General features: G+C 45.5%; 1 protein-coding gene across 3 annotated transcripts in view; it reads left to right on the forward strand.

Moving 5' to 3' along the window:
- The window catches only part of MYO5B (myosin VB), an 896,473-nt gene that overhangs the window by 761,982 nt on the left and 114,282 nt on the right, over nucleotides 1-20,209 (forward strand). For all 3 annotated transcript variants that reach the window (XM_029580146.1, XM_029580135.1, XM_029580157.1), the window contains exons 23-24: nucleotides 6,625-6,709; nucleotides 10,616-10,764. In XM_029580146.1, the coding sequence (XP_029436006.1) occupies nucleotides 6,625-6,709; nucleotides 10,616-10,764 (234 nt within the window). The remainder of the gene's footprint in view (nucleotides 1-6,624; nucleotides 6,710-10,615; nucleotides 10,765-20,209) is intronic.

Raw genomic sequence — 20,209 nt, forward strand, 5'->3', positions numbered from 1 at the left:
AATGTATTTTCGGAGCTGCCTTCTCCTGGAGACATGGGAGGCCTCCTGATCCCAGCGAGGCTCTGCCTCTTAACCTCCCCAGCTGGGTCCCACCCACAGAGTTCTTTCCTTCAGTGAGATTTAAGATGGACCTAGTCTGGTCCTGCCCAGGTTAAAAAGGGGATAGAAAGGCCGCTCCTTCACAAACCGGTTAAGCTTAGTTATGTGGGAGCATGTTCCCAGATAACTTTAGACCCCCTCATGGCCATGTTTAGAGTTAGCCAAATAACTTATTCAGTTAATTCCATATATCATAGTTAGCCGAATAAGTTATTCAGCTAATTTAACTTCACCCCAGAACACCCCTGAAACACCCCTAACTTATTTGGCCATATTTTAGCCAGATAAGTGCCGCTAACAGTCAAACATCAGCATTTATCCATAGAAACATAGAAATGATGGCAGAAGAGGACCAAACGGACCATCCAGTCTGCCCAGCAAGCTTATGGAAGTATCTACTGCTCTATATACTTATCAGTTTCCCCGACCATTAAAGTCAGGGCCCTTGTTGGTTGCTTTTTGATTCCAATTCCCCATTATCTCTTGCCGTTGAAGCAGAGAGCAATGTTGGAATTGCATCAAAAGTATCAGGCTTAGTGAATAAGGGTAATAATCGCGGCGTCAGCAAGTTTACCCCCATGCTTATTTATTTTCTCAGACTGTACAATTCAATGTCCTTGTTAGTTGCAGTCTAAATCTAATTCCGCTGTTCCCCTTTTCCCTCTGACATTAAAGCAGAGAGCTATGATGGAGATGCATCAATAGCATGAAGGCTTATTGGTTAAGGGCAGTACCCGCCACACCAGCAAGTTACCCCCATGCACCCTTTTCTTCATTCCCATCCTCTAGCCTTTAGGGATCCACAGTATTTATCCCATGCCCCTTTGAAATCTTTTACTGTTTTTGTCTTCACTACAAAACTCAAATGTTATCCAGATAAATGCCTTTGAATATTGGCGTTTGAATATTGAATTAACAAGCGTCCATGGCTGTGCACAGGTTAGGAAAACGGAAGCTCGTAAAATTGAGTGTCTATTTTCCTAATCTGCTGACAGCCACCTCTCCTGGGCACCCGAGGAGGCGCTAGGTGTGCACAATTTCCCCTAGTGCCTCCTTTTTACCATGGCAGCCAATTTAAATATTACATCAGGCGCCCCAGAGAGGTGCATTGGCGTGCAGTAGGAGAGCAGGTGCTCAGTCATGAGCGCCCATTTTCCGCACGCTGATATTGCATCGGCCTGTAATTTTACCATACATGATGCTATCTAGTGGCATAGAATTGTCCCATTAATAGTGGTTTTTTCTATTCACCACACTCAAACCATTGTCAGCACATTAACAAAGGTTACATGAACTCCCCCATCCAGAGTCCTTTCCAGGGAGCACTCAGTGACATAGGTTTCCTATTTAGAAACAGAATAAAAATGAGATACATACATAAAGCTCTAATAAGTCTATAGAAAAAAAAAATCAAAAACAATCAACCTGAATAACATGTTAAAATAACCACACTTTAAGGCATTTCTGTACGCTAAGATAGTTCTTTAAGTATTGAGTTCCAAAGAATCAAGCTAATACAGGAAAAAAGCTTTCTTGCTGGTCTCAGCTAGTTTAATCAGAGAAGAAGCATATCAAGAATTAAATCTTCCAAAGAGTATAATCTTCTTTTTGATGAATGCAATTTCAAACGATTCTAGAAGCATTTGGAACATTTGTTTAATAATAATAATCTGGAAATCAAGAAAAGACCTTAAATGAGGCCCAGTAAGCAAATGGTAGATAAGATCTTAGCACAGCCCTGTAATCTGAGGTCCTTCATGATGGCAAAACTTGGATTAGCGCTAATGAATGAAATAGTTTCAAAGAAAACCAACAAGAGATGATGCCTTTATTTTAAGAAGCAAAACCCTCCATAAACCCTAATAAATATTAGTGTTTACTATACAGACAGCGGTGATTTTGAAATTGTATTGTATGCCTCCTCCTCTCTACTTCGCCCTACGAATGTCTATCATATTGGTGTGTGTAATGTCCAACAAACCCCTAAAGCACACACAATGCACTCGCTAACCCTGGAAACCATCATAAGATAGGAAAGTGGTAAACTCCCTCCCCCCCCCCCCCCCCCGAAGCACCATTCCTTACCCCAAACACCAAATAAAGGAAAACAAATTAAACCATTAGTGCAAAGGTCAAGAATGAACCCCTTTTGTGCCCTTGGCAAAAGTCCTATGTGACCAAGACAATAGGAAGGTCAGTGCCACTGAGGGAAAGTTAGAGGACAGGGTTAAAAACTGAAGGCTTGATCATATAAGGGAGGAGGAATAGCCTAGTGGTTAGAGCAGAGGGCTACGAACCAGGAGACCAGGGTTCGAGTCCCACTGTCACTCCTTGTGACCTTGGGCAAGTCACTTTACCCTCCATTGCCTCAGGTACAAAACTTAGATTGTAAACCCTCTGGGGATAGGGAAATACCTACAGTACCTGAATGTAAACCAATGTGATATCTCAGATCGAATGTCGGTATACAAAAATAATAAATAAATTAATAAATATAAAGGGGAATTTTCAAAAGTTGCGCATGTAGAAATTAGCAGCTGTGCATGTAAAATAGCATATATGCGATCATGTTATTTTAGAAACCCTATAATATCAACTGACTCAATCGTTATTCGTTAACCAACGAGCTCAATAATAAATATATCTAAGTACGTTAGGTTATTGAAATTTCTCCAATAGACATAAATGGTACCGATTCATAAATGTGCTCATACCATCCCGCTAGCTTTTGGCATATCTGCTCTCAAGCCGCATTAGGGATCATCTTTAATCATTGGTCACTATTTTACCGGAGCGCAACGAAGTAATGTTCACGTTCGCGAGGCTACATTGAAGCGTAACCGAAGATAACTTGGCACACGCAAACACAGCCAGACAGGTTCCTGAAGCAGCACAGGACGCGAAACGTGCAAGTTGAACTGTACTCTGGACTGCATCTGAAAATAATTGGAAGGGTATCACCCTCCACGGACATTGATTCTCATAAGGGAAGTATCTCTGTCATTTTTATTTAAAAAGAAAAAAAGTAAAATAAGCAAAATATAAATTGAAAATACATGGGTAAAATAGTGACCAATGATTAAAGATGATCCCTAATGCGGCTTGAGAGCAGATATGCCAAAAGCTAGCGGGATGGTATGAGAGTCACTTACTCATGAGCACATTTATGAATCGGTACCATTTATGTCTATTGGAGAAATTTCAATAACCTAACGTACTTAGATATATTTATTTTAGAAACCCTAACATACACACACAAATCAGGGTCTGCGAGTAAATTTATATGTTAAAAAAAAAAAAAAAAAAGGTGTGGGCTGAGGCAGGGCCAACATTTATGTGTGTAGGCTAATATTTTATAAGCAATTTATGCTCTATAAATGGAGCAGGTGATTGCAAACGTCTTAAAAGTGAAATGCTAACTAGGTGGTGGGTCTGGGTGAAATAGGGGGACTTCAGGCTGAAGAGCCAAGAGGGTCTTGATGACCTACAGATAGACTGGGCACACTGGTAGATGAATTATTGCCATGCACATTTTAGAAAATCTTCCAACGTAGACGTGTAAAAGCCAACTCACTGGGTGGGGGTGGGGACAAAGTATGCATGTTAAATCCTCTCATGTATCTCTTTACAATTAGACATAAAAATACATGGGTATACCAGTTGCACACACTTATCCAGCTAAATTTTGTTTTTTCCAGCTAAATAGCTGCTTTGCTGTACTTATCCAGATAGGTTCCAAGTTATCCAGATAAGTCTTAAAACGCTACTTATCTGGCTAAGGCCTAAATTCATCAAAATATCACGATGTGTGTTTGTTTTCACACCCCACGATACTTGTGCGAAGTGCCCATACAGGCTATTAGAGAGAGAGAGAGAGACTGAGACTCTTTATAAGGCCTTCAGGGTAGTCAAATATTTATATCACTGTAGGAGGGCCATCTACTAACTCGAGGTGAGGTTTTAGTGGTGGTGAAGGGGTTTGGGGCCAGTTTTACATGCAGAGTGAGATGTACGAACAGCACAGTACACCTCAGTGAGGATCTGACAACATTTGGAGGGAGGAAAGTCAAACAAAGAGGAGATTTCTACAATGTTCTCTCCCCGTAGCTTAATAGTACCCTCAAATCTTCACTGAGGTGTACTGTGCTGTTCGTACGTCTCACTCTGCATGTAAAAGTGGCCCCAAAACCTCACCTCGAGTTACTAGATGGCCCTCCTATAGCAGTATAAATAGTTTACTACTATGTGTTCCACTCCAGAGGCACATGTGTGTGTGTGTGCTCTCTCAATTTGCAATATTTATTGCAAATTGCTTTATGGCTATTTTGGGCTTAACGCCTGCAAGAAAGGTGTGGTTATTTCCTGCGATAAAGGGGTGCGATAATGCCCCTCATTTTCTTTAATCCCGCCCAATCCCACTCCTTTGAATAAATTTGCATTTGCGCTACGATAAATATCACATGAATTATCGCAAGCACTTTTTAGAATTATCCGACTGACTGACTTAGCCAGAGAATTAGTGTTTTAAGACTTATACGGCTAAATAGCTGCCTTGTTGCTACTTAGCCGGATAAATTGGTACTTAACTGGATAAATGCTGCTATTTAGCTGGATAACTTGAAATTTATCCGGTTAAGTGCAAAAATTAATTTGCATGGTTTTTTTTTACACGCGTGTGCATGTTCCCAGGTACATTTACGCATATATTATAACCTGCGTGTAATGTATACACGCAGGTTATAAAATACCATAGCAGTTTTATGCATGCCCATATTGTATATGGGCGAGTGGGCACTCACGCACGTTTTAGTCATCCTCCCTGGGAGTAATTATTGTAATAGCCCCTATAAATTTTAAATCAAATCTATGCATAAGTTAGTCCAATTTTCAAGAGGAAAAGGATGCGAAAAATTGAAAATGAAACCACTAAAACTACCCACACACAATTATAACTGCTGATTTTCAGGTGCAGATATTTTTTTTAAGGGAAAAGTTTCATGCATACTTTTGAAAATATTGAAGCATGTGCGAATATCTGCTTTCTGCAGCTGGTCTTTTACGGACATACAGGCTCTGTGCCGAGTACATTTACCTGCATTTCAGGGGGAGAGTTTTAGAGCAAGCCGTGTCCATGGACAAAGCACCATTTTACTTGTGGAAATGCCTTTCAAAAGTATCTACCTAATTTGATCTTTCTGTGGGAGTCAGTGGGATGGTCCGTTACCCTTCAGAGTGCTTGGCAGTCCACCTTCGTAATTATCTCAACATCTGGCTTAAGCTTTCCTCCTTCCTGGTGCTCTGTCATCCCTGGCTCTGCTATCAGTTTTAGATTGTGGTGTTTAGCAAGCAATGGGGTGTATTTGTGAGTACATAGGAGAAGTGGGGGAGAGCGGAGGAAGGGCAGAGCATGTGAGACAAGAGGACATATGGAAACGAAACTAACAGAAGAGCCCAGTGATTGTTAGCTATGGAGCAGGGGACATTTCATTAGTCAGCACAAGCTGCCTGTGCTTCACAGACCATTTTATGGTGCAGATGATGAAGTGCTAACAAATGCCTTTTCCATCATTAGCTCTGATTGGCGTGCTCTGGGCTCTTTGTAGACTGTTTGATTTAATGGCACTCCGAGGCATCTAGGAAACATCTCAACCAAGTGGTGACCCTGTTTATAGACAGGCAGTCCAACAGCAGTAGGAAAACATTATTGGTTATGTTGCCATTGCACAGAATGGTTTGGTTTAAAAGTGCTCCTTATGTCTTTTAAGTATCGAATGGGACACGTGATGCAGTGCTTGACACAATTTGTTCTTCCAAATCTGAGAGTGTTATTCTTAATTGCCTTCTGTTTCCTGTCATGAAAAAGGACTGTTTTCCATCTGATGCCCCAAAGAACGTTCCGGCTGCAGAGAAACGTTTGGTGTATCTTGTGGGTAGGAAGGTAGAAAGCTTGTGCGCTCGTGGAATAGTGTGACCGCTGCTTGTATCCTGCCCTGGACCTTTGGCAGAAAACCCTAAAAGACCGATCCCAGCAATCTTGCATACACTACATCTTTTATTTCCCTTTGCTCAGACTGATACTTCACTGGCAACAACACAGTACATTTTCTTCTTCATAACAGGACCTCTTGTAGCCCTACGGCAGGCGTAACATTCAGGCTTGCATGAACTGTGATGCAATCGCCTTAAGCTATTAGGGTAAGGCCTAAATGAGCACTGTTTCCTCACTGACCTGATGAAGATAACTCTCAAAACCTAATCACAGATATATTAAGTTAGTCCAATAAAAAGGTATCACCTGCTACTAGTTTTTTTTTATTTTTAATTCCACGAAAGAAAAATGTGAATTTCTGGTGTATTTTGTATTCCTTGCTCAACACCTTTAACGGAAAAACAGGGGCTTATGAAATCCCCGGAAGATTTAGTTAAAGAGCAGGCAGGTGAAATGTAATCCTCGGTACAGAGAAGATGGGCCTTTTGCTGTCCTACAGAGAGAGAATATACATGATGTTTTTTTTTAATTCGTAGCGGGTGTCAGATCTGGAAGAAGAGAACGTTCTCTTGAAACATGAAAAAGAAGATCTCAACAACAGAATCCTGTGCAAATCCGAAGGTGAGAGAACCTTGAAAGACTTAATAGCGAAAATTACAGAGATGATTCGCAGAAGGTGCATGCTGTGGAAAAAGCTTTCATGCAGCAATCCATGGGCAGCCAGCTAAAGGTTGGCGAGCCATATCCCATCAACAGCACAACACAAACTTAACCAAGCACATTCCATAATGCAGTTTTCGGGGGTAATTTTCCAAGCTGTTTCTGCACACAACATTTTAGTATGGCCATTTACGCAGGTAAATGGCTATACTAAAATAGCCCTGTGGCTTTGCATGCGTACAAGTAGGCAAGTCACACGTGGTTCTTTTACGCAAACTGCAGAGAGGTGTGCCGGGGGCAGATTTGGAGCTTCCATGCGTACTCTTTCATTTTTTTCTTTTTTTTTAAAGCATGAGTGCATTAAGTCACGCCCTCCGAAGAGCAGCTGTAATTTTACAGGCAGTAACCTGTGCTTGCTCAACCAGCTATCTGAGGATTTTCAAAGGGAGCGTATGCGTGTAGGTTGGCTTTGACAAATACTTGATAAAGCCTGCGTGTACGTTGCAACAACAGATTTCACCACTGTTTGAGACTTGCCCTCTGTAAAAGATATAGTGAGACGTGGGAGAGAGAGACCATTTTAGGTTCCTGTCCAGCAAATTTGTATTTTAAAACGGGTTTCACTGTGCAAAATATTTTATTTTGCTTTTGCAATTCTGTAACTTCATTGTATGTTGGGAATTTTGTGTTTAAAAGCTATTCTGAGTCTCCTTGAGAAGAGAAGGGGTTATAAATTAAGAATAATAAAAGTAACTAAATAAAAGTAGCATGCTTGGCTAAGTTTGCATTGAGACTTCATAATGTCTGCATGCCTGTGGTAAAGGGACTGACGAAGGGTTGGCTTGGTTTTCCGTTTTGGCTTTTCCAGTTTTCTCCTTCAGCCCCTCTAAACTTTGCAGGGGGGGGGGGTGCCGGAGTGGTGGAGGGTGGTTATGATCAGTTTTTATTATTTAAAGTATACTTTGCTGCCATTGGAGAGCTGCAGTGAGAGCAGATTTAATCAATGAGGGATTATGAATGGAATAAAGCACCCATGAGGTTCTTAATTTTTAATTACGTTTTCCATTTTAGCGGAATGAATTTGATAAAGGAGCTTGACCTCTGAGGGGCAGCTGGGAGTGAGGCTGCTGGACTTTGAGGCAGATTGAGAAGGTCCAGTGAGGATATTCTGGTTATAATACAAGGTTTCTTTAATATCTCAGGACAGCGCAAGTGAAAAGGTTTATTGAGAAATGTAGCCTGGGAATGGCAGTTGTTGATAATTTAGCAACAAAATAATCCTGGAGGTCCTGTTTCACGTGATGGCTAGGACACACTCGGAGGGCTAATAAATGTCGTCCGTCTTTGGTTTTTATTTTCACCCACCAATTTCCCCCTGTTCTTCTGAGATTCTAGCTGAATTAGAGCCAGAGCTTTCCTTCATGGCTATCTGGAAAGTGGTGGTAGTGGTGGTGGTGGGTTGGGGGGGGGGGGGGGGGGGGGGGGAGTGGCGTTTCAGCATTTTTATTCCCCCTCTCTATTCCCAGCCGTGGCCAGTGATGGTCCTCTGACTATGGGCCAGTTATCCTTCCGTAGCCCATTGCGAGCACATGCTTGAGCCAGCCAGTAGCTGTCGCTTTTGAATGAAGGCTGAGGCTCCCTCCCCGGGTGCCTCCGGCACTTCCAGCCCTTGTCAGCCTGTGCAGCCAGGAACCAGGATCAGGAATTGAAAAAGAGGTTTTCCACACAGTAGCATGCAGCACTGCTAGCCCATCAGGTCTTTCCATAGAAACACAAAATCTGACTGCAGGTAAGGACCCTGAGGCCCATCCAGTCTGCCCAGCTTCATTCCCGGTGCAGTGCCTTAGACCCCAGTTGGATCTCTGGCTTTCCTCTCATTTCACTGCAACTAGAGATCCTCTGTGCTTATCCCATGCTTTCATGAATACAGTTTTTGTCTCCACTGCCTACACCAGTGGTCTTAACTAATTTATAAAGGTGGGGGGCCACTTTGAATCCAAAGGGCCTGAAACAGAGGTGACAAAAATCTTCCTGCCCAGGGCCACAGATCTATGACAATGCCAACCGATATAGGCCAATAATATGACGTCACCTGTCTCTCTCTCTCTCAGCCCCATCCCCCACCCCGTCCCATTATTCTTTCTCTGTCTCTCTCTCAAAACCCCCCACACCCTGTCCCATCATTCTCACTCTCTAAACCCCTCACCCTGTCCCACCATTCTCACTCTCTAAAGCCCATACCCTGTTCCATCATTCTCTCTCTCTCTAAATCTCTCACCCTGTCCCACCATTCTCTCTCTCTCAATCTCCCACACCCTGTTCCACAGTTCTCTGTCTCAGAACCATTCCCAACCCCTGTCTCTCTCTGCCCCCACCTTGTCCCACCATTCTTTCTCTTTCAACCCCTCATCCTGTCCTTCCACTTTCTCTCTCGGCCTCTGTTTCCTCCTCACCACCTTTTCACTTCTCTCCATATTTCTTATATCATCTTTTCCTTCATCTCTCCAACTCTGTCCTTTTTACACTTTCCTAATAATTTCTCTCTCTTCTCATTTCTCTAGCCTTTATTTTAGAAACTATAAAAGCCATAAAGCAGATTCTACTCCCCATTAAAGAGATGTTTACAAAACAAAATATTTGAATATGGATTTTCAGACATTTGAATCAGGTTCCTACTATCAGATGTCCACTGTCTATTTAGCAAGGCTTTTCTCCTGTTAGATGCTTATAGCAGAGACCTTTGCTGAACAGGGCTCATACTGAATTGGTGAGACCGCACCTTGAATGCTGTGTACAGTTCTGGTTACCGCATCTTAAAAAGGATATAGTGTCACTGGAGAAAGTACAGAGAAGGGCAATCAAAATGATAAGGGGCTTGGAACGGCTGCCCTATGAGGAAAGGCTAAAGAGGTTAGGGCTGTTGAGTTTGAAGAAGAAACGACTGAGGAGGGATATAATAGAAGTCTACAAAATCATGAAAGGAATTGAACAAGTTAATGTAAATTGGTTATTTACTCTCTCAGATAATAGAAGGTCCATGAAGTTAGCAAGTAGCTCATTTATAAAAATTAGAAGAAAATTATTTTTCACTCAGTGCATAGTTAAGCTCTGTAATTCATTGCCAGAGGATGTGGTTACAGCAGTTAGTGTAACTGGGTTTAAAAAAGGTTGGAATAAATTCCTAGAGGATAAATCAATAAACTGCTATGACAGTAATTAAAAAGCAATAGTAGCTTGTGATCCGTCTAATGTTTGGGTACTAGCCAGGTACCTGTGACTTGGATTAGCCACTGTTGGAGACAGGATGCTGGGCTCGATGGAACCCTTGTCTAATCCAGTATGGCATATCTTATGTTCTTCTGCCCCTCACTAGCTCTATAAAATGAGTTAGGACACAGGTTTGAGCAGCACTGTTTATGAAAGATTAGCCATGCATGTGACCCCCATTCTTAAAAAAAAAAAATTAAAAAAAGATCACAAGTTGATTACATCACTGCATCCAAATCAGTGCAGAAAAGCAAATTATGATGTCATAAATCCTGCAGTACTTTTGTTCCAGTATCATAATGTAGTGGTTTTGCTTTCATGGCTACTTACCTTTCCCTTATCTCTTACAGTTCTATCCTCTCAGTTTTGGTTATCTACCACTTAAAGAAAAAAGAACATTTTTGTTTCAATGAATTGGTCATAAGAATATGTCTAAACTTCAGCTCCCAAACAGAGCCCTATGACTGAGGGGCAGTGCAGTGATGGAGCCTCCCATTGCCCATAGATTGGATCATATCAGTCCACAAACATTTAAGGAAGTTAGCTCTAATCGCAGGCTAATATGATGTATCCTTTTTTCTTTTTTTTTTTGTATTAAAGATGAATTTACCCAAAACACCATGAAGGAAAACCTGCAGATGACGAAGGAGCTGGAGGAAGAGCGATCGAGGCATCAGAACCTTGTGAAGGAGTTCTCCAGGCTGGAGCAGAGATACGACAATTTGAGAGATGAGATGACGCTCATAAAGGTGATCACTGCACGAGCGAATATGGAAAAGTAGTTTATTAAATTCAGAGAAATAAATAAATATCGGAACTGTGTGCATGGTCCACAGGAGCCAGCCCCATGTAGGGAGGTTAAGGATTTGCAGATAATTCCCAGTGCTGGTCCGGACACCATGGCTGCTACACTTTTGTGCAAACATGCAGAGTACTTCAGTGCCTCTTGCTTATTCTTTCATTGATGCCAAAATTCATATCAGACTTCATCACTTTTTTGAAACAAATAAGTGGAAATAACAATAAAGAAAAAGCATTTTGGCTTGATGCAGTTTTTATTTTCCTTGTTCTGTACGTATAGGAAATACACTGGTAAATCAGGACTATTGTGGATGAACCAGGTGTAAAAGGGAATTTCTCACAGGACAAGCAGGATGGTAGTCCTCACATATGGGTGACATCATCAGGATGGAGCCCAATCACGGATAACTTCTATCAAAGTTTCTAGAACTTTGACTGGCCCCTACTGGGCATTCCCAGCATGGCACCAACCCTGCAGACAGCAGGGGTCCCCCTTCAGACTTCTTTTTTCCGCGCAGCAGTAGCCTCGCGGTTTAGGAGCTCTGAAGAGATTCCTGACAGGAATTTTCCTCATGGAATTAATTAGACTTAAATTACCCCACAGGGGTCCCTCCTCTAAATTTCTCAGGCCGCGGAACTCCAATAAGTTTTTTGACCGTCTTCCGTCAATTACCGTCGAGTTTGGCCCTCGTGGCCTACTGGCCGTCGACCGTACCACGGCTCGATTTTTTTCTATGGCCATGGCGTCGGGGTTCAGTCGGTGCCTGGACTGTACTCGCACCATGTCTACCACGGACCCTCATGGAGTCTGTGTAATGTGTTTAGGCCGTGAGCATGATGTCCTGACTTGCACCAAATGTGCCCTCATGACACCAAAAGGTCGCAAAGCCAGAATGGAGAAGATGGAACTCCTCTTTCGTGCTCAGACCCCGACGCCGTCCATTGCATCGACGTCATCGGAACCGGCACAGTCGACGTCGCACCAGCATCTTCCACTGTCCTGTGACCGTCCGCCATCGACATCTTCCTGGCCATCAACGCCCGCTACTCCCCCTCAGGATCGAGGGGATCACAGGGAGAAACATCGCCATCGACATCGTAGGACTCAGACCGTCGAGGGAGCGAAATCATCGACCGAGCCACCGTCCGAGCCACCGTCGAAGAAGCCCTGTCCAGGAAAGGCACCGACCATTCCTGCAACCGGGTCACCGAGGCCACCCTCACCCGATCGGGGTTTGGGAGTCGCGATTCCACCTGTAAAGGTGGTCCCTCCGACTGTGCCTCTGCCTCCCTCTTCTGTTCCAGAGCCAGGGCTGCTTGCTCCAGGTCTCTGAGAAGAACTGGACCGGCTGGTTCAGGAGGCCATCGACAAGGTGATGCAACGGCTCCAGGTTCCTCTGGCACCGAGGGTGGAACCGGTCACCGACCCGATTGCAGCAGCGCTGGCAACGCTGCTATCCCGGATTGAGGCGCTTATGACCACCCTTCCACCGGTGGTTCCTGGGTCTCCGATGGCTCTGGTGCCCTCCCCGTTGACAACTTCATCAGGAGGAGAAACACCGTTCCGAGTTCCCCCTTCAGGAGTTCTGCCTCAGCCATCGATGCTAATTCGTCCCTCGCCACTGATTCATCCATCGCTGCCGATACGTCCATCGGCGCCGTCGATACCGGCACTGATGCCTTCTGCGCCATCTTCGGTGCCCCCGGTGATTCCTCCGATTTTCTCAGAGCCTCAACCGGGGCCTTCAGGTATCCAACCCCCTTCTCGTCCTACAGGTCAGTCTGTTGATCCTTATGACACCTGGGGTGATGATACTTTCACAGACAACGATGACTTACCTTCACCTCCTTCTCCTACTGAAAGTAGAAAGCGTTCTCCTCCAGAGGACCTTTCTTTCATTAATTTTGTGAAGGAAATGTCTGAGTTGGTCCCTTTTCAACTTCAGACGGAACAGGATGATAGGCACCAGATGATGGAGTTGCTCCAATTCCTGGATGCCCCCAAAGTGATCACTTCTATTCCCATTCATCAAGTTCTTCTTGACCTCCTCAAAAAGAACTGGGAGAACCCTGGATCCATTGCTCCAGTACACAGAAAGGCTGACACTACCTATTTAGTGCAGTCAGCCCCTGGCTTGCAAAAATCTCAGCTCGACCACCACTCAATTGTGGTAGAGTCGGCTCAAAAGAAGGCAAAAAAGTCGAAGCCTCACTCATCTACCCCACCTGTTAAGGAACAGAAGGTTCCTTGACAATATTGGTCGACGAGTGTTCCAAGGGGCCATGCTCATCTCCCGAATTGCGGCTTACCAACTTTATATGACCCAATATAATAGGGTCAGCTTCAAGCAGATACAGGACTTCTCTGAAACCCTGCCTGAACAATTCCAAGACCAGCTTCAAACCCTTGTAAACAAGGGTTTTGAGGCAGGAAAACATGAGATTAGGACATCTTATGATATCTTCGACACCTCTACTAGAGTGTCTGCAGCTGCTATTTCGGCAAGACGATGGGCCTGGCTCAAATCTTCTGACCTTCGCCCAGAAGTACAAGACTGGCTATCCTACCTACCATGTGTAGGAGACAATCTGTTCGGTGAACAGATCCAGCGAATGGTGGCTGAATTAAAGGACCATCATGAGACCCTAAAACAGCTTTCATCAATACCTTCCGACTTCTCCTTAAGACAGCCCTTCAGGAAGGACTCTAAGAAGTCGTTCTACTGTCCGAGGAAGGCCTATCCTCCTCCAGCAAGGTCCCGAACTACGAGACCTTATCAAAAGCCTCAGCCTCGCCAAGCCCGAAAGCAAAAATCACAAGCAGCTCCCCAGCCGGGGCCTGCTTCAGGTTTTTAACTTCCACTTGGAGAGCAGCAGCCTTATTCCTCTGCCAAGCATACCAGTAGGAGGTCGATTGTGCCACTTTCATGGCATGTGGCAATCAATCACAACCGACCAATGGGTGCTAGCAATCATTGCTCAGGGTTACCACCTAAACTTTCTTACTCTTCCACCGGACTCACCACCCCTGCTGCAGGCGTGGAGAGTATCTGACTACTCTGTCCTTCTGGAGCAGGAGGTTTCCCTTCTTCTCCAGTTAAGAGCAATAGAACCGGTCCCACTCTCGCAGCAAGGCCTAGGGTTCTATTCCCGGTACTTTCTGATCCCCAAGAAATCTGGGGGGAGTTCAATTCTGGACCTATGTGCTCTCAACAAGTACCTCCAACGAGAAAGGTTCAAGATGGTTACCTTGGGGTCGCTTCTACCTCTTCTACAAAGAGGACACTGGCTCTGCTCTCTGGACCTCCAGGACGCATACACACACATTGCGATAACTCCTACTCATTGCAAATACCTCAGGTTTTTAGTAGGCCCCCACGCACTATCAGTACTGAGTGCTTCCGTTCGGCCTAGCGTCTGCACCACGAGTCTTCACCAAATGCCTCGTGGTTGTCGCAGCTTTCCTCAGGAAACAAGGTGTTCACGTCTACTCCTATCTGGACGACTGATTAATCAGGGCTCCAACCCAGCAAGCCGCTCGGTCGTCCCTCGATTTCACCCTACACACTCTAATTTCGCTAGGATTTCTCGTCAATTATGGAAAATCCTATTTAATCCCATCTCAAACCTTGTCGTTCATTGGGGCAGACTTGGGCATCTTGCAGGCAAAAGTCTTTCTACCTCTACAACGAGCGCTAACAGTCGTGTCTCTCGCTCACCAGTTGCAGTCTCAACATACAGCAACAGCTCGCCAATTCCTCGTCCTTATGGGACACATGGTGTCCTCAGTCCATGTCATACCAATGGCCCGCTTGGCCATGAGACTCTTGTATTGGACTCTGAAGTCACAATGGATTCATGCTGTTCAGCCTCTGTCAACCATTGTCCACATCACCGACTCACTCCGTCTGTCTCTCGCCTGGTGAAAAGATCAGAACAATCTCCTCCAGGGACTGCCCTTTCAAGTGCCAGATTCTCAACTCATTCTCACCACCGACGCTTCCAACCTCGGGTGGGGAGCCCACGTGGACAATCTACAGAGACAAGGGTCTTGGTCTCCAGGGGAAGCCAAACATCAAATAAACTTCCTAGAAATTTGAGCAATGCGATATGCTCTCAGGGCTTTTCAGGAACGCCTATCAATTCACGTCATCCTGATTCAGAAGGACAACCAGGTGGCCATGTGGTACATCAACAAGCAGGGAGGCACAGACTCCTTCCTTCTGTGTCAGTTAGCTGCGCAGATTTGGGCGGAAGCGCTCTCCCACTTGATGTACCTCAGGGCCACCTAATTGCCAGGAGTAGACAATGTCTTTGCAGACAAACTGAGTCACGTCTTCCAACCACACGAGTGGTCTGTCAACCCCTCGGTAGTGACCTCAATCTTCCAACAATGGGGATACCCCCAGACAGACCTCTTTGTGTCCCCTCAGGACCACAAAGTGGACAACTACTGCTCTCTCATTCGGAGCGAGCACTCTCTGCCCAGAGATGCATTCTCCCTCTCATGGGCAACCGGTCTGCTCTAGGCATTCCCTCCACTTCCTCTTCTCTCGAAGACTCTCGTGAAACTACGTCAGGACAAGGGAACCATGATCCTGATAGCACCTCACTGGCCACGCCAAGTGTGGTTTCCCATACTTCAGGATCTCTCCATCTGCAGGCACATTCCCTTGGGAACGGACCCTCATCTGATCACTCAAAACAACAGATGCCTACGCCATCCCAATCTTCAGGCCTTGTCTCTGACAGCATGGATGTTGAAAGGTTAATCCTTCGACCACTTAACCTTTCAGATTCGGTTTCTCGTGTCCTGATTGCTTCACGGAAGCCTTCCACAAGAAAATCTTATTCCTATAAATGGAAAAGGTACTCATCATGGTGCACCTCGCAGTCCCTTGATCCCTTTTCCTGTCCAATCCCAAAGTTTTTAGACTATATCTGGCATTTGTTGGAATCAGGTCTAAAGACCTCTTCCATCACAATGCATGTCAGTGCGGTAGCCGCGTTCCATAAAGGTGTCGGGGATATTCCTATATCGGTACAACCCCCCGTAACACGCTTTTTAAAGGGCTTGCTCCATATCAAGCCACCTTTATGTCTTCCGGCCCCTTCTTGGGACCTTAATCTGGTTCTCGGTCGGCTCATGAAACCACCATTCGAGCCTCTTCACTCCTGTGACCTGAAATATCTCACATGGAAACTGATTTTCCTTTTGGCTATCACTTCAGCTCGCAGGGTTAAGTGAGTTACACGCCTTAGTTACCTATCCGCCTTACACTAAACTCCTGCAGGACCGGGCGGTACTCCGCACTCACTTTAAGCTTTTACCTGAGATAGTTTCGGAGTTTCACATTAATCAATCCATCATACTACCTACCTTCTTTCCCAGGCCCCATTCCAATCCAGGGGAACAGGCTCTGCATACCCTTGACTGTAAACGGGCTCTAGCGTTCTACCTAGTCCGTACAGCTGCCCACAGGAAGAACACTCAGTTATGGTCCTCACAAAACCCGCCCGCCGCCCCACGGTGTTGGGTTCGTAACGTTTTGTTGTTTTATTTTTTCGGCACTGCCTGTAGCTATCAAATAAGACTGAAGGGGGACCCCTGCTGGCTGCAGGGTTGGTGCCATGCTGGGCATGCCCAGTAGGGGCCAGTCAAAGTTCTAGAAACTTTGATAGAAGTTATCCGTGATTGGGCTCCATCCTAATGATGTCACCCATATGTGAGGACTAACATCCTGCTGTCCTGTGAGAACACCTGTTACAGGTAAGCAACATTTGCTTTTCCTGTAGGAGCAAAAAGGCAAATTAGACTTTTTTTAACCACTTTTTTTTATGGCTACACTGGCAACCCTTAGTTTAATCTGTGTACTAATACCACCCTTCCCACTGCTCCACATAGCAGCTGGAGTCTGTCCAGAGGGTGGCTACTAAAATGGTCCGAGGTCTTCATTCTAAAGCATAGGGGGATGGATTTAAAGATCTAAATGTGCACTCTTGAGGAAAGGCAGGATAGAGGAGATATGATAGAGCCATTTAAGTACTTCCAAGGTTTCCATGCACAGGTGGTGGGCCTCTTTCAATGGAAAGCAGGTTCTCAATTGAGGTGGTCATGGGATGAGGGTGAAAAGAGGTAGACTCAGGAGTAATCTTTAGGAGGAATATTTCTTGACAGAGAGGGTGGTGGATGCGTGGAACAGCCTCCCAGTGGAGGCGGTGGAGACAAAAGCAGTATCTGAATTCAAGGAAGCATGGGATAAGCACAGAGGATCTCCAAGGGGGAGTGATGGGAATTGTAAAGCTAAATTAGTTGGGCAAACTTGATAGGCCATATGGTCCTTTTCTGCCATCATGTTTCTGTATTTCTAGGTGTCTCTGGAAAGAGTAAAAGCTGTAGTTTCACTGAAAAGTAATGTTTAAAAGAGGAACGATACACAGTCAAAATAAAGAAAAATGAAAAAAGGGACTGATATGATCCAATCTATGGGCAATGGGGAAAAAAAAGGGAATCTGACTGCCGTTAAAGATAAAAGAAAACAATGTCCAGTGCATACGTGTTTCCCTGTCTCTTGGTCAGCAGGTCCCAGAAGTAGAGAGGGAGTAAATATGGGCTGTGGGATCTTCCCCAGGAGCTAGAAGGAGAGAGAAAGCGAGCATAGGGCTAAGAATCCCCATACTGGAATCCATGAGCAAGGCGTGTGAGGCCAGGAGCTCCACTTCCTGGGCCACAGGAGAGGAGAGAGAATGAGCGCAGCGATTAGTGGATCCCTTCTCCGGGGCCCAGAAACAGAGAAGAAGAACATGCCATTCTGGGTTAGAGTGAAGGTCTATCAAACCCAGTATCCTGTTTCCAACAGTGCCCAATCACAGTCTCAAGTACCTGGCAAAAATCAGGGGTACCGTCTCCGGGAGTGGAAAGCATGTGGGCGCAGGGTTGGGGGATCCCCTCTCTGGATCCCAGAAGCAGAGAATGAGTATAGGACACAGGTTACTTTCTATGAGAGAGGGAGAGTATGTAAGCGTGTTACTGAGGGATCCCCTCCCTGGGAGCAGAGAACAGGCGTTGGCAGAACTGGGATCCTCTCCCTGGACCTGAGATCAGAGAAAGTGTGTATGTGTGTGGGCAAGATTTTATAGAAAATCATTTCTTTGGGGTGAAGAGGAATTATGCGGATTTCTATTTGTATTGTCTTGATTACACATGCCGTACAAGATTAATAAAAAGATAAAGCTACCACACAAAAACACCAGGTACCTTTACTGCTGCGATATTGGCTCCTCTGCTCTGCTGTTGGAACCAACCAAATTACAGGCCGATACAGTACAGTTTTTACTGCTTTTCTGTGCACTTTCCCGGTGCCCGGAGAAATTAGCGCCTACCTTTGGGTAGTGTAAAGCACACTCTATGCTTATAGCCAGGGATACACGAATACTTAGACTCGGTAAAAAGTATAATATATTTTTATTAGTCAATATAAGTGTTCTCGGGAGATACTGGGTACTGGGTGCCCTTAGTCTTACAAACTGACCAGCATCTCGTCATATACAGGAAGTGACCCTTCTTTTATAGATAACATACAATATTGTGGAAGCTTCTAGACTTGCGTGACTGCCCAAAGAATAATTTACATAAGTTGTGATGTCAAATGCATGATTAGATCATCCCTAACTATCCCTGATTAGTTTCTTCCCAGGAGGTTTGGCCCATTTCCCATGGCTTTCTTTGTTCTGTTAAACTCTTTATTGGTCAAGATAATCGACGCGTCTGTAGCTGTGTTGATTACAAACTCCTGAGAATATTGCCTGAAGCTCCCCTGTGGTTTCTTCTTTGTGACTCTATGAATAGACATCACCTGTCTGGTGCCAGCTTGCCTGCCTCTATAGATATCCAGGGGCATTCTGTAAGTCATGCTCAGAAAGTCACTCAGAGTCCATTCAGCCCAGGCAGGCCAAAGAAAAGCAGAGGCTTCTGGGGATTTCCTTCTCCATGTTGGTTTTCTGTTCAGGCATACTTCTCAGTAGGCGCTAATTTCTGAAAGTAAAATATGCGGCTCGGCTGCACATTTTGCTTTCTGAATCGCGCGGGAATACCTAATAGAGCCATCAACATGCATTTGCATGTTGCGGGCGCTATTAGGTTCAGGGGGTTGGACGCGGAGGGGAAGGCACATCTCTGGCACTGGGGAGCGGTGTTTCTGGACCGTGCCGACTGCCTGCGATGCTGGCTGCCATTGATCCGTTCCTGCTCAGCGTGGGAACAGAGGCCATTTTGTCAACTTTTCGCATGGCGATGCGGGCAGCGATGGGGGAGGGGCTGGGGCTGGAAATGTTGGGGCAACGGAGGAGAGCTCCGAGGGGGCCTCAGACCTCTCCTCCTCCTTTTCTTCTGATTTCATCCTCCTGCTGCATAGGGCCTTTATTTAAGGCTCGGAGGTCCACAAGGAAGCACGCGGGAAGCAGCAGCAGTTCCCTCGCAGCCCAGTCTTCCGGGGCAGCAGCCCCATTTTCTCTTAAGCGGACTAGGTTCATAGAGGCTGTGGGGGCTCCTAAAGCTAAGCGTGCCCTCCAGACCGGCTCCTCCCGTCCACGTTCAGATTCTTCCTCCAGGTCCTCAGAGCTGGAGGTCCAGAGTTCTTCTTATCTTCCCGGCTCCCAAGTGGACAGGGACGATCCTAAGGTGATTCGTCTCTTTCGGAAAGATGAACTTGGCCCTCTGATTCCCGCAATTTTGGAGGAGTTGGGTATTGAAGCCCCTCCGGAGAACTTCCGTATGGGCTCGATTGAGCCAGTCATGGTCAGCCTCTGTGGTCCGACCAAGTCGTTTCCATTTCACCTCTCGGTTACGGATTTGTTATTCTGAGAGTGGGATACTCCAGACTTGGGCTTCAAGGTTAGTAAAGCTATGGACAAACTGTATCCCTTGCCAGAAGAGGCGCTGGAGCTGCTGCGGGGTTCCCAAGATGGATGCGGCGGTGTCAACCGTCACCAAAAAGACCACTATTCCGTTTACAGGGGCAACGGCCCTCAATGACCTTCAGGATCGTAAGCTTGAAGTCCAGCTTAAAAGAATTTTCGAAGTTTTGGTGCTGGGAGTCCGGGCTGCCATGTGCAGTAGTTTCTCCTTGTGGGCAGGACTTCACTGGGTCCAGCAGTTACAGAGTTGTGCCTTGCTGTCGGAGGAGGAAACCATCCAAGCCAGTCATCTGGAAGCAGCGGTGGCTTACAGTGCGGATGCACTTTATGATCTGTTACGAACCTCGGCCAGGTCTCTGGTATCCGCGGTCTTGGCTCGCCGGTTGCTGTGGCTTCGGAACTGGGCTGCAGACAAGTCTTCAAAGGCTCAGCTGGGTTCTTTGCCTTTTAAAAGCAAGCTCCTCTTTGGGAAGGACC

The sequence above is a fragment of the Rhinatrema bivittatum genome, chromosome 1 (assembly GCF_901001135.1).
Source record: "Rhinatrema bivittatum chromosome 1, aRhiBiv1.1, whole genome shotgun sequence".
Classification (NCBI taxonomy): Eukaryota; Metazoa; Chordata; class Amphibia; order Gymnophiona; family Rhinatrematidae; genus Rhinatrema; species Rhinatrema bivittatum.